The sequence below is a fragment of the Urocitellus parryii genome, chromosome 10 (assembly GCF_045843805.1).
Source record: "Urocitellus parryii isolate mUroPar1 chromosome 10, mUroPar1.hap1, whole genome shotgun sequence".
Lineage (NCBI taxonomy): Eukaryota > Metazoa > Chordata > Mammalia > Rodentia > Sciuridae > Urocitellus > Urocitellus parryii.
In genome coordinates this window covers 88,889,535-88,902,681 of record NC_135540.1, presented here as the reverse complement: position 1 = coordinate 88,902,681, position 13,147 = coordinate 88,889,535, and the positions used below count along the sequence as shown (strand labels likewise).

Genomic DNA, 13,147 nt, shown 5'->3' with positions numbered 1-13,147 from the left:
TGAATCCATTTAAACATAGAATTCTAACATGAAATCTCTTACAACAGAACTGTTAGTCCATTACTGTGTCTCACATTATAAAGGAATTCTGTCCAAGTTCCAGTTTTCTCTATGTTCACCTATTCAAAATTAAAATGATAGTATTTTTTGCAATCAAGATGTCCAATATAAAGCACTAATGTTCTCATCTTAAATGCCAGTTACCTGAGTTGATCAAACGCTATGCCTTATTCAAGCAAACATTTATTCAGTGAGATGTGTATTTCCAAAGAGATCTGGGAGCATCCCAAATTTACAAAGTATAACATATATATGTACATATATATGTACATATATATATATATGAAACATAATTCATATATCTAAAGTAAAAATAGATAAATGGTATACTGAATCTCTAGTGCTCAAAAAGTAAATTGGGGAGCTGGAGTTGTAGTATAGTTGAAGAGCACTTGCCTGGCATGTGTGAGGCACTGGGTTTGATTGTCAGCACCACATATAAATAAAGCTCCAATAACAACTAAAAATATTTTTTTAAAATTGGTTTTCTTCTGATGTTTTAATTTTCCCTTGATATTTTACAATAATCCTGACATGAAAATTTCTTATTTATGAAATGTTTTGGTACACTTTAATGTCAGATCTGTGGGAGTGAAAAATGTTTTGGTGATTGACTGAACCCAGGGCCTTGTAAATGCTAGGAAAGCACTATACCAGTAATCTATAAGCCTAGCTTATAAGAGTGTTTTTGAAAAATATCAAAGTGAAAATAGACTGAATCCGAGGATTTGAAGAGGCTTTACGATCCTGAGTTTCCCAATTTATAATACCTTGTACTATTTTAAAGATAAAGTGAATAATATAGTGTGCAACATTATTTTAATGAAATGTGTATTTAGGTAATTTGAGTCGAAAGACAGATTGAATACTTTTTGAAGAACAAGCAGGAATACTTAATACACTATTTACCTATTTTGTTTCCCCAGAGAACAACAATGACTACTCATGATTTATAAAAAAAAAATATTCTACTAGTAAAATAAAAATGATTTTACTTTATAATAATAGAAAACATAATTTTCTTTCATATAAACACTAAAATCAGTTTTGCTGGTTATGTTTATATGTTGAAAAGATATGAAAGGGGGATTTTGTTGGAAATGCTAAGCAGTCATTTTTAAAATGGAATAGTTGGTATAAATAGGTTGCAGAGTAATTGAGATACTACTTGGGAAATTAAGGTGTGAAATAACCCATGGATTATTTCCAAGAATTAAATCACTTCTTAAAAATAAGAGGAAATAAACACAATGTGTTCTGCATGTATATATCTTGCATACTTTGGAAGAAAATAAGACCTTCAGGGTCTCAAAAAATTGCTTTTTTATTGTTCAAATAAATATGCACTGTTATTACATCTGAAATATAAAAAATGTATTTGAAAAATGTTCCTAGTACAGACTTCTAAAATCATGTACTTCACAAGCCTGATCTCAAAATATGGAGCATTCCAATCTATATTCACCTGCTCCAGTTTTTAAAGTCAAGAAAATAAAGGGATTTTCCCCCTGCATTTTGAATGTCACCCCATATTAAGAAATTCTGTTTAGTGAGGAAACAACCAAATTCATGTGTTGTAATAAATACTGAGTAGTATCTGCTCTCCAGGAAGATTAAGTTGAAAATAACTCTAGTTAACACAGAAAAGAAATAGGCAAAAAAATATAGAACACTGGCAAAAGTCATATATACTTTGTTAAATAACATTACACCCCCTTTTTAGTAAAGTGCTGTAGTTTATTTCATTACTATTTATTTGTAGATCTTCTATCTTTTCCTTTAAATTTGGGCATAGTCAAGTGAAAAAACAAATTTACATATTTTAACAAAATTATATATTTTAAGATTATATGCTAAATTAAAACATGAGGGTGTTGTTTATAGACTTCTAGATGTGTTTGAAAAAAATCAACTTTCTATTCTTTAGTCAGATTATCAGAGGCAAGAAATATTCATTTTCTTGAACAGCCAAGGAATCATACTTTCAACTCTGGGTAATTTATCTGAATTCTAGTTTATGTTTTACCAGTGTAGAATTTGTGTCTAACTAAAAAAAAAAAAAGACAAATTGATATATATACATTACTTCACTTTTATGCTTTCTTTTACATTTCAACCATATAATTTATTTTTCCATAGGAGACAGGGCAGGACACGTATTCTTCTCGGATACATTGCTGTTTATTGTTTCAAGTGGATGGAATATATAAATCCCACTGAATAGTTTAGTGTGGTCCTGTATCTTACATAAACAGGATAAATGGAGACTTTATGTTGTAATCTTTGTATTCATGTATCTACCATAAACTGTCTTAATGACAAACGCAAACTTTCTTTTATTACTTGAACCCAAGTTAGCTGTTGATCCTTTTCATTGATAATATACAAGTGTAGAGAGCAAGAAGCCTTTCAAACTAAAAAAGAAATACTTCTCACTAAATTAATGAAAATTGAAAATTTTATGATGCCTTGATAAATGGAAAGCCAATGTTAAGAATCAATATTATCCAATATAAAATAGTACACTGAATTGTTTAATAATAAACAGTATATTAAGAACTTGTATATGCTGACTGTAACAGTGGTGGCTTTTTAAATTCTCAAAAAAGTCTAAACATTTTGTGGTTAGAAGAAACCATTGGCGATGATGAAGATGCTCCATCTCTGTAGCAATCATTATAGGAAAATCTTTACAGAATTTTTGCACTATTAGCAGGAGAATTTTACTGGTATTAGTGATAACAGGCAAAAAGAGAAGAAAGTGAAGAGAATTAATTCTAGGAGTGTGGAAAAGTAATAACAAGACAAGGGAAAGTTAGAAATTTCTTCTGTATGTGCCTTGCTACAAACCCAAAAGAGAGGGGCGAGTGTTTTAAAAGCCAATGTAGGGAAACATCCACTGATAATGCCCATTATTTTACTTTATACTTAAATTACACAAGTAGAAAAGTTATGCTTATTAATAGTTTAATGTATGAAGGAAACATCCAGATTTCTGAATATGAAGGTACATATCTCACATTAATTTAAGTCTACATAAAGTAGAGCCTCTATACTGACATATTGAAATTTACTTTCTGCTTAGCCTTTTTCTGTTATGTAAACAATTGTACATTTATTTGCCATTCTAAAACTTCAGGATCAAGTTTACATAATTTTGCTAAATTTCCGTGTTTGCTCAGAAGCAGTTTACAGTACTAAAACCAACCAGCCAATGAACAGCTTCAACAGAAAGTTATGTCCAAAGGGGAAGAGGAAAAGAAAAAAAGAAAAATGATAAGAAAAATGCTAACTAAGGTAAAACAGATGATGATGGGGAATGAGCAGTCACAAATGTTCACAGAAAATAGGTCAGTTAGTAAGTTCTTCTGCAAAAAGCCTACACACTTCAGTCAAGCACATCAGTAGAATGATTTGGGAGCGTAATTTTTTTTTTTTTTTCCAGCCACTTGTGATTTCCTCTGAATGAAAAGGAATTTGCAGGCTAACAAGCTGATCCTCATCAGCCAAGCTGGTTCATATGCACACTGTTCATGTGAGGTGTCCAGGGCCCAGTCCATACCTATGAATAGAAAATACATATTTTATCAAATATATATTTAACACATATACTTCATTAAATACTAATGAAATACTCTTAGTACCTATGTACTAAACACCTAAGTTATATCCAATTTGCAATGTACTAGAAAAAAATGGAGAAAAACACTGTTAAGATCCACTTCTTATTTTTCTGTAGTGCTAGAGATCAAACCCAGGGCCATGTGCATATTAAAAAAGTGCTCTGTCACTAAGCTACAACTCCAGTCCCCGTTTGAGGACCATTATTTTCTGTAGAGCTTGAAACCATTTTTATCAGTGAGTTCCAAGAGGGATCTGCAGCATGAGGGCCATTAAATATCTACTTCTCTCATTCCTCAAACAGGATATTATTTATCAACATTTTGTTTTTCAAAATCCTCACTTGTAGATACAGATTAGTGGCTGTTGAAGACGATGAATCATTAAACATACCAAATATGATAAATTTACAAATATAAATGTAATTTTTAGAGTCAATGATAGTTTTGATATGTATTTCTTTTAAGTTATTGACAGATCTTTATTTTATTTGTTTATTTGTATGTAGTGCTGTGAATTAAACCCAGTGCCTCATACATGCTAGGCAAGGAACCTACCACTGAGCTACAACCCCAGCCCCAACATGTATATACTTTTAACAAATAATCTCTAGATGGCCCCTTTCATATCACCACTAAATTTTTATGTCAACCTAAAATTATTTTACAAGACAATTGACTTGTAACTTAAAATCTTTTATCTATTATTTGCTACCCAATGGTATATATGATGGTGTTCCATAATCTTACCCCAAACAACTCCCTTTTATAGCATTTCCCACCCTTCTGCTATATTTCATCTAAATTAAATCAGTTTCCTCAACTGATCCTATAATTACATTCTTTTGTTACCATAATATACTTGAATCCTATTTGTCCTTGCATTTCATAAACATTAAATAAATGTTTGCTTGCTGAATAATCAATCTTACCGTTTGAGGACCATTATTTTCTGTAGAGCTTGAAACCATTTTTATCAGTGAGTTCCAAGAGGGATCTGCAGCATGAGGGCCATTAAATATGGGTCCTCCAGTACCATCAGGGATAGGAGCTACTGGAGGAATCATTGCATTCCCATACACAGAAAAAGGCATACCCTTATAAAAAGGAAAAAAAAAACCCAAATTAACATTCAATACACTATTTACTTTTTGCCAATAGAGTCAGCAGCTTTAAAACTGATATTTAAAACTTTATCTCATTTTGGGAATGTGTGTGTGTTATATAGGGAAATTAAAAATTATTTTAAGTTTTTTTTAACATTAGGTTATAAATACATCTACTATATCCAAAATATTTTGGCAAAAAAACACTCCTCTAAGGTAAAAATCAAGACTTAAAGAAGTTATATTTTAGCCAGAATTTGACTAGTATTTGCAGTCCAAGCGCCAGCTTCATATTACAAGTAAATGTTAATATACTTGCAAGTAAAAGAAGGTTCATGATAAGAAATATTTTGAAATAATGAAAATGCCAGTTTAAATCACCATTACCCCAACTTTAGGAAAGTCCATGTATCCTGCAGGAACATGCTGATGGAATGTACCAGAAGGAGTTACAATTCCTGTACTATCTCGCTCCATTGCTTGATGCTGTGAAAACACTCCTGGATCAGACATTGGCCTGTGAATCATGGGATTTCCCATCCCAGGGTTACACCAGTCTACTTTGTCTGAGGGAAAAGAAACAAAAATTGGTAACATTTAAAATTGAAGAACAGCTAAACGAAGCAATTTATATTTTTATAAGTGTTGTCACACTGGGCTGTGGATTCTTTCAGACTAGGATATACAAACCCACATACATACACACAGAAATACATGCACATAAACACACACATACATATTTTTATAACACTTCCATGTTTGTGGGAAGTGATATAAAAACACTTTGTGTTACAAAACATAACAAAACTAAGATAAAACCTAATGATCTCAAAAGAAATGGTAACATCTTAATATGATGAAAAGAATTAACATGCTTTAATTAGCCTATTTTCAGTAAGCATTGATAAATTAAAGCAAAGGAGAGATCATATGGGAACTGAACAAAAAGTGATTCACAAGTCAAAACAAAGATAGTAATAAAGATCTTTTAAAATTAAGATTATGAAAGTTAGATACTGTTTAAGTAGTATAGTTAAATGCATAAATTTAATATCTAGTGAGTAGGATAGCATATCATACCTTGACTGCCACCAATCCCTTCAAAGGACCAGATGCCACTATGCCCTACTGATGTGGACAAATTACTTCCAATAACAGATGGAGTTGAAGTTCCAGTTTGCCTGATACGTGCAGAGCGTTCAGTCCCAATAGGAACTGGAACTTTCCTGTCCTGAGAGACATTGTTGGGCTTTTCTGACCCTAAAGGTACTGATGATGGGGCAGGAGATGGTGCACGAACTCCAGAGGATACTGACTGTGCAGGAGAATCTGGAGAAGAGACATTTTGAAATAGAATACAGGTCACCTACAGAATATATAATTTTGTAAAACCAAATCTTAAACTCTGAAGATATTTCAAATATGTATTCACTGGGGAAAAATTAAATATAAGAATAACGTTCAAATAATAAGTTAATGCATATTAAAATCTGGTTAAACTTCTATGACTTTGTGGTAGAATGTAAAAATGTCAATGCCACAAGGTAGTTAACTACTTATATAATAAACCATTTAGACTAATTAACATTCAAATAAAGTAATCTTGACACTAACTAAAATATAACACCAGAACAATGAGAACACATTGTTAAATAAAACAAAAACAAAAAACAAAACACTGCCTGTACTGGCAATTCCCAAACAGTACTTTTTCGGGAACACTTACTTTTTGCTTTGTTATGATGAAAAAACAAAAGAGATTCAACTATCTACAAAATTGGGAATACCTAGTTTAAGGGGAAAAAAATGACATATGCTCATAAAATACTAATAGGAAACTGTTTCATTATCCTAGTTTATTTTATTTTCCCACGGGTAGTCTATAAAAGTTACTCTAGTTTATTTTATTTTCCCACGGGTAGTCTATAAAAGTTACTCTTGGTAATAACAACCTAAAACTTTACTTATCAAAATAAGGTATAGAGGGCTGGGGTCGTGGCTCAGTGGTAGAACACTTGCCTGGCTTATGTGAGGTACAGGGTTCGATTCTCGGCACCACATATAAATAAATAAAGATTAATTGACAACTAAAAAATCTTAAAAAAAATAAAAATAAGGTATGGATTTTAATAAAGCCAGTTTGAGAATACTTATTAGGGATTCCAACTCTATTATTGAGACAAAAAAAAAAAACACAAAATAACAAAATTTATTGCATGTGGAAAGCTAAAATATTAAAATACATTTAAACTTAAAGAAAGTAGAAGTTTGAAGTTAATTTTCTTGCATTAATGGAGAATGAACCCAGGGGAACTCTACCACTGAGCCACAACCCCCCAGGTCTTCTTACTTTGGAGACAAGGTCCTCGATAAGTTATCCAGACTGACCTCAAATTTCTGATCCCACGCCTCAGTTTTCCTGAGTAGCTGGATTACAGATGTGACCCACCCGACCAGTATAGTTTAAAAGTCAAAACTGTTAACATGCAGATCTACAATCTATTTATAACTACCTTACATACTGCCCAGAGACAATATTTTTCCATTTAATTATTTATACATTTTTAATTATTTATACATTTTCCATATACAGTTTGCTATATGTGAATGTGGTAGATGATGGATAGATATGGGATGTGGATAGATGATAGATGTAAATTATGAAGTCATCTATCTACACATATACACCTCTAACATGACATAGTGCTACTATTTGCCAAGGCACTTTTGAGGGAATTGGGAAGTCAAAGAAAAATTTAGTCACTATTAAGTTTTTGTTTTGTACTGTGGTGATGATAGGAATCAAAACTAGGCCTTCATGCATGTGAAAGCACATGCTCTACCACTAAACTACACATCCCCCAGTCCTTTAAGACTTTATATTGAGACAGGGTCTTGCTAAATTACTGAGGCTAACCTTTAACTTGTGATCCTTCTGCCTCAACCTTTCTAGTTGCTGGGATTATGGGCATATGCCACTCATAATACTATGGTATTATGTGATACTATGCTTTTAAAAACACTTAGAAAAAAGAGTAAGTGCTGTGGTGATCAATTCCATCTCACTAGTGCTCACTGGGATCCATTTCAGTTAAACTTACTGCACCTCTCAATGAGTTCTTGTGATCTTTTTTTTTTTTTTTTCTTGAATCCAGTAGTGGGGATTAAATCCAGGACCATGTACAATGTAGGCAAGTGGTCTATCACTGAGTAACATCCCCAGTCCTGCTTATTTTTTATATTGAGACAGGGTCTGCTAAGTTGCCCAGGCTGGCTTTAAACTTGGGATCCGCCTGCCTCAGCCTCCCTATTAGCTAGAATAATAGGCAGGCACCAATGAAATTATTACTTTTTTGTAAAATTAATTTATTTTTATTATTTTTTTAACTTAATATAAACTTTTTAGTCTATGTTATTTTTCCCTCCTTCATTTCTGCTTTTTAAAAAATTTATTTATTTATCTGGGCTTTTATTTGTTGTTGTCCATGTTGTTTGCTTTCCTCTATGGGGTACTAAAGCCTGAAGACCTACTTCCTGGACATTCACTCCCATAATAACAGCAAAGAAAAAAATACACAAAAGGCTGTAGACACCTCCCCTATGAAGGGCCTCAACATAGGTTGTTTCCATAATGTATCAGATGGACATATCATTCCTGACAAGACTGGAGGAGTAACCACAGAGAGTGTATACCACCTATACCATATATTCTGTTGTCTACATCACACCTGCTTAAACTACCAGAGGGATCCCATGCACATGAGACCTACAGAGAAAGCAGGTCCCTCAGGCTCCAACACAGCACATATTATGTTAAAACCCATGAATCACAGTAGAAATAGTGATGGAAACCATGCTATGTTGTTGAAGTAGAATTATGCAGATATTACAAAATACACCAGTGTCCCAGGGCACACTGTCAAGAGCAGGTTACTAAGAAGATCTTCACAAAAGTTAAAGGGATATCCATTCCAATAGATGTACAGACTCAACATAGAAATGCAAGAAATATGAAAATACAGTGAATATGACACATCCTAAAGGTTGTAACTCATTAGTAACTGATCCCAAAGATTTCAAAGTAGATAAATAGCTGAGAAAAGAATTAAAAAGAATGATTTTTTTAAAAAAGATTAATGAATTCCAAGAGGATATAAGTAAACAACTAAATGTATTAAGGAAGACAATGCAGGGTATGAAAGAAAATTCAATAAAGAAAAATTCTGAAAAACAACCAAACATCTTGGAAATGAAAATTTCAATAGGTCAGATAAAATGCAGTTGAAAGCCTTACAACAGACTAGATCAAGTGGAAGAAGGCATATTAGAGTTTGAAGACAAGGTTGATAAATTCTTACATTCTGACAATAATAAAGAAAAAAGAAACAATAAATAGAACATACAAGATCTCTGAGACACCATTAAAAGACTATAACTTATAGGAACAGATGAGGGAGAAAAGCTATAGAATAAAGGCACAGAAAACCTATTTAGTGAAATTAACAGAAACTTTCCCAAATCTTTGGGAAAAACATGCACATCCAGGTACGGGAGGCATCTAGAACCCGAAATAGACTTGACTAGAAAAGAAGCTCTCCAGAAACTTCCCAAAGTAAAGAACAAAGAAAAAAATGTTAAAAATTTCGAGAGAGAAGCTCCAAATCACATTTAAAGATAAGTCCATCAGAACAACAGCAGATTTCTCAGCATGAACTCTAAAGGATCTCAATAATTTGAAGCCCTAAAGAAAATAACTCAACCTGGGTTATATATAATTATATCCAATAAAAATTTCCTTCAGATATGAAGATGAAATAAAGAATTTCCAGGCTAAGCATAAGAATCTCATAACTATTAAGCCATCATTACAGAAGATACTTAAAGGAATCAATCCTACACAGAAGGAGAATAAAGATAAACATAATGAAGACATTGGAAAGAATAAATCTCATTAGTAAACAACTATATCTCTAAAATGAGTAAATCAGGAAGAAATGAACGTACAGAGTATTCAAAACTATGAGAAGAAAAAATGACAGGAACTAGGCCATATCTTTCAATAATAATCCTCAATGTATATGGCCTTAATTCTCAAAAGACAAAACTGGCTTAATAAATTGAATAACAAGACTCAGGCTGGGCACGGTGATGCATACCTGTAATCAGAAGGATCACAAGTTCAAAGCAAGCCTCAGTAACTTAGTGAGACCACATCTCAAAGTAAAAATTAAAAAAAGACCAGGAATACAGTTCGGTGGTAAAGCACCCCTGGGATCCAGTATTCCCCCCACTACCCGCCACCACCACCACCACAACCACACACAAAAAAAGACAAACAAATGAACGAGAAACCCCCGATGGTATACTGCCTACAAGAAACTCACCTCAATGCTAAAGACATACACAGACTGCAAGCAAAAGGGTTAATATTTCAAATAGAATTCGAAAGCAAGTAGGAGTAGCCGCTATATTCACATCTAACAGAGTTCAAGCCAAAATCAGTAAAAAAACAAAAAAAGACTCACAGGAAAAGACAATGGTAGATGGAGAGGGAGGGGATATGAACATAGCTACTTTTAAGTCCTGTATGGTTCTAAAAATGATCCCATATAGCCTTATAACATCATTTTCCTTGGGATTCCTTAGATGGACCTATATTCTTTGCTGTGAAAAGGGCCTAAAATAGTTTTCTCGTCTCTCATAATTTATTTAATATAAAAAAAGAAAAATGTAATTCTGAGTCATATTATTATAAAATAAACTGATATAGTAGAGAAAAAATAGGTTTTAGAGATTAGGGCAGATCTAGGTTTTTGTGGGGCCTTAAGCTTATACAGTTTTGGGAAACATTTTTAGGAGAAGAATGCAAATAAAAAAAATCATGCTCTGAATCTTAGATCTGGGACTATTTGAACATGGACTGTGTATCAAGATTAGTAGTGAATTAGTATTATATAATTGCATCTGAATGTTAATCTATTAATCTATTTGGTATTTGGCAATAATATTGTAGTTGTTTAAGAAAAGGTCCTAATTCTTAAGTAATGCATTGTTTTTAGGTATGAAGTATATCTACATCTTAATTGTGTTTTCAAATTTAAAAAAACAGCAACAAAAAAGCAAACAGGGAAAATAAATGTAATGAAATCTTTAGTTCAAGTAAAGGAAATATGAGTTTCTTGAACTATTCTTTCAATTTTTCTAGAGGTTTTAATGTTTTTTGTCCTACAAAGTTCTTGGAATGTTGCAATGAAGCAATTTTAATAGCATCAAAGACAATGTATCAACAATATAGTTATATAAGGAGGCCCTGGGTTCAATCACAGCACCAAGATCAAAGAAAAAAATCTGGCATGGTGGCACATGCCTGTAATGCATGTATCTGGGGAGGCTGAGGCAGGAGGATCTCAAGTTCAAGGCCAGTCTCAGCAGCTTATGGAGACCTGTCTCAAAACAAAAAAATAAAAAGGGCTGGAGATGTGGCTCAGTGGTTATATACCCTGGGTTCAATCCCCTGTATCTCCTACCACCACCATCAAAAAAAAAAAAAAAAAAAAAAAAAAAAAAAAAAAAAAAAAAAAAGGAACACATACAATTCTTCTTTTGGAATTATACCTATTAGTACTCACCATTTGATGCTGATGAACATGGAGTTAACAAACTAAGTGGGGAAAAATGCTGTCTGTTAAAGTTAGCAGCTGCAGGTGCTCCTCCAAGGGGTGCTCCAGGTCCATACATCTGACCTCCCGAAAGGTTTGAGGCAAAATTTCCCAAATGTGTAGAAGAAGGTGTTACGGAACCATATGGCGAGTCCATATTGACAATACCTATAAAAGAGAAGACCATAATAATTTATAACAGTTATTACCATTAGGAGAGAATTAGACAAAGTCAAAATTTTAAGAGGCTACAGATATATCTGAAACTATTTAATTATTAAAAAAATTTCTCCTTGGTTACTTCTTTCAGTCCACTGTCACTTCTTCATTTTATAAAGATAACTATAAAAAGAAAAAAATCATTAAGGGGATGATTTCACATTTAATTCTAATATTTCATTTATTATTTGCTATTATGAAGTACTGATAATATCAACTTGTAATTTAAACAGGCTTAAAGGTTAAGGAATTAAATTTCTATCTTTAAAAATCTATAGGAAAGGGTCTGGTGATGTACTGGGAGAGCACCTATGTAGTAGTGCCTTAATTTAAGTTTTATTCTCCAGCTATTCCCCCCATCCCTCAACCACAGAGTCACAGGTATGCTTCTACAATAAAGAAATCTGATGTTGGCAGCTTAACCAAGTGGCTTTGGTTTCCACAGTCAGTAACAAAATAATCTACCATTTAGTACTTCTAATATAATACGGAGTGAAGTTTGAAACATATCACCTATGTGATACTCCTCTTGGAAATGACTGGTCTAAATCTAATAATTAAAAAAAGATAAATTTGAAGACATTTGTGGAAAAATTGGACTCCTCAAAGGATTCAATATCACAAACTGCATGACAGCAGGATGTGGTGGTGCACACCTGTAATCTTCATAAACAATATATTTGGGATAATGGTATTATGAGTTAGGTACTATGATTGATTCCAATTTTCTTGAAGGTAGTAATAGTGGCATAACTGGGAAGGCATAAATGCATGTTTTGGGAATATGGAATGGAAGCCAACCCACTTTGGAGTGAAGTATCATAATGTTGGGAACCTACCTTCTCATGATTTGACAAAGGTAGAAAGTAAAAGAAAACAGAGACAGGGATAAAAAGAGGGGAAAGAAGAAGGAAAGAAGAACAAGGAAAGGCCTGAGAGGCAAAGCAAGAGGGGACAGAAAGGAAAGAGGCAAAAGAGGGTTTGAAAAGACATTGATAAGTAGATAATAAAAGTGAGGGAATATACAGGTACTCATTTCTGTGTAGTATTTTTTTCCCTTAAAATGTACAATCCAACCGCCTCCCCACTCCCCGCAATTTTAAAAGTTTTTCAGCTAGGTGCGGTGGTGCACGCCTGTCATCTCAGCAGATGAGGAGGCTGAGGCTGGAGGATAGTGAGTTCAAAGCCAGCCTCAACAAAAGTAAGGAACTAACCAACTTAGTGAGACCCTGTCTCTAAATAAAATACAAAATAGGACTGAGGATATGGTTCAGTGGTCCAATGCCTCTGAGTTCAGTCCCCAATACCGTTCCCCCCTCAAAAGTTTTTCAAAATAAAAATAGATTTCAAATAGTTGAATAAAAAAAAAACAGTTAAGCAAAGAAAACAAAAAAGAATGAAATGCAAAATAAATTAGGAAAAAAATAGTAACTGGAAGAGGTTTAAAAAAACTTAAGAGGCATTTCCTGTGTAATAAAGAATA

General features: G+C 33.0%; 1 protein-coding gene across 6 annotated transcripts in view; it reads right to left on the bottom strand.

Annotated features, from left to right (window-relative positions):
* Positions 1–1,417: 1,417 nt before the first annotated feature.
* The window catches only part of Ankrd17 (ankyrin repeat domain 17), a 149,375-nt gene continuing 137,645 nt past the window's right edge, over positions 1,418–13,147 (bottom strand). For all 6 annotated transcript variants that reach the window (XM_026402588.2, XM_077803458.1, XM_026402590.2 and 3 more), the window contains 5 exons: positions 11,416–11,613; positions 5,867–6,115; positions 5,174–5,352; positions 4,613–4,777; positions 1,418–3,622 (listed from right to left, as the gene is read on the bottom strand). In XM_026402588.2, coding sequence (XP_026258373.1) covers positions 3,563–3,622; positions 4,613–4,777; positions 5,174–5,352; positions 5,867–6,115; positions 11,416–11,613 — 851 coding nt within the window. In that variant the 3' untranslated portion in view covers positions 1,418–3,562. The remainder of the gene's footprint in view (positions 3,623–4,612; positions 4,778–5,173; positions 5,353–5,866; positions 6,116–11,415; positions 11,614–13,147) is intronic.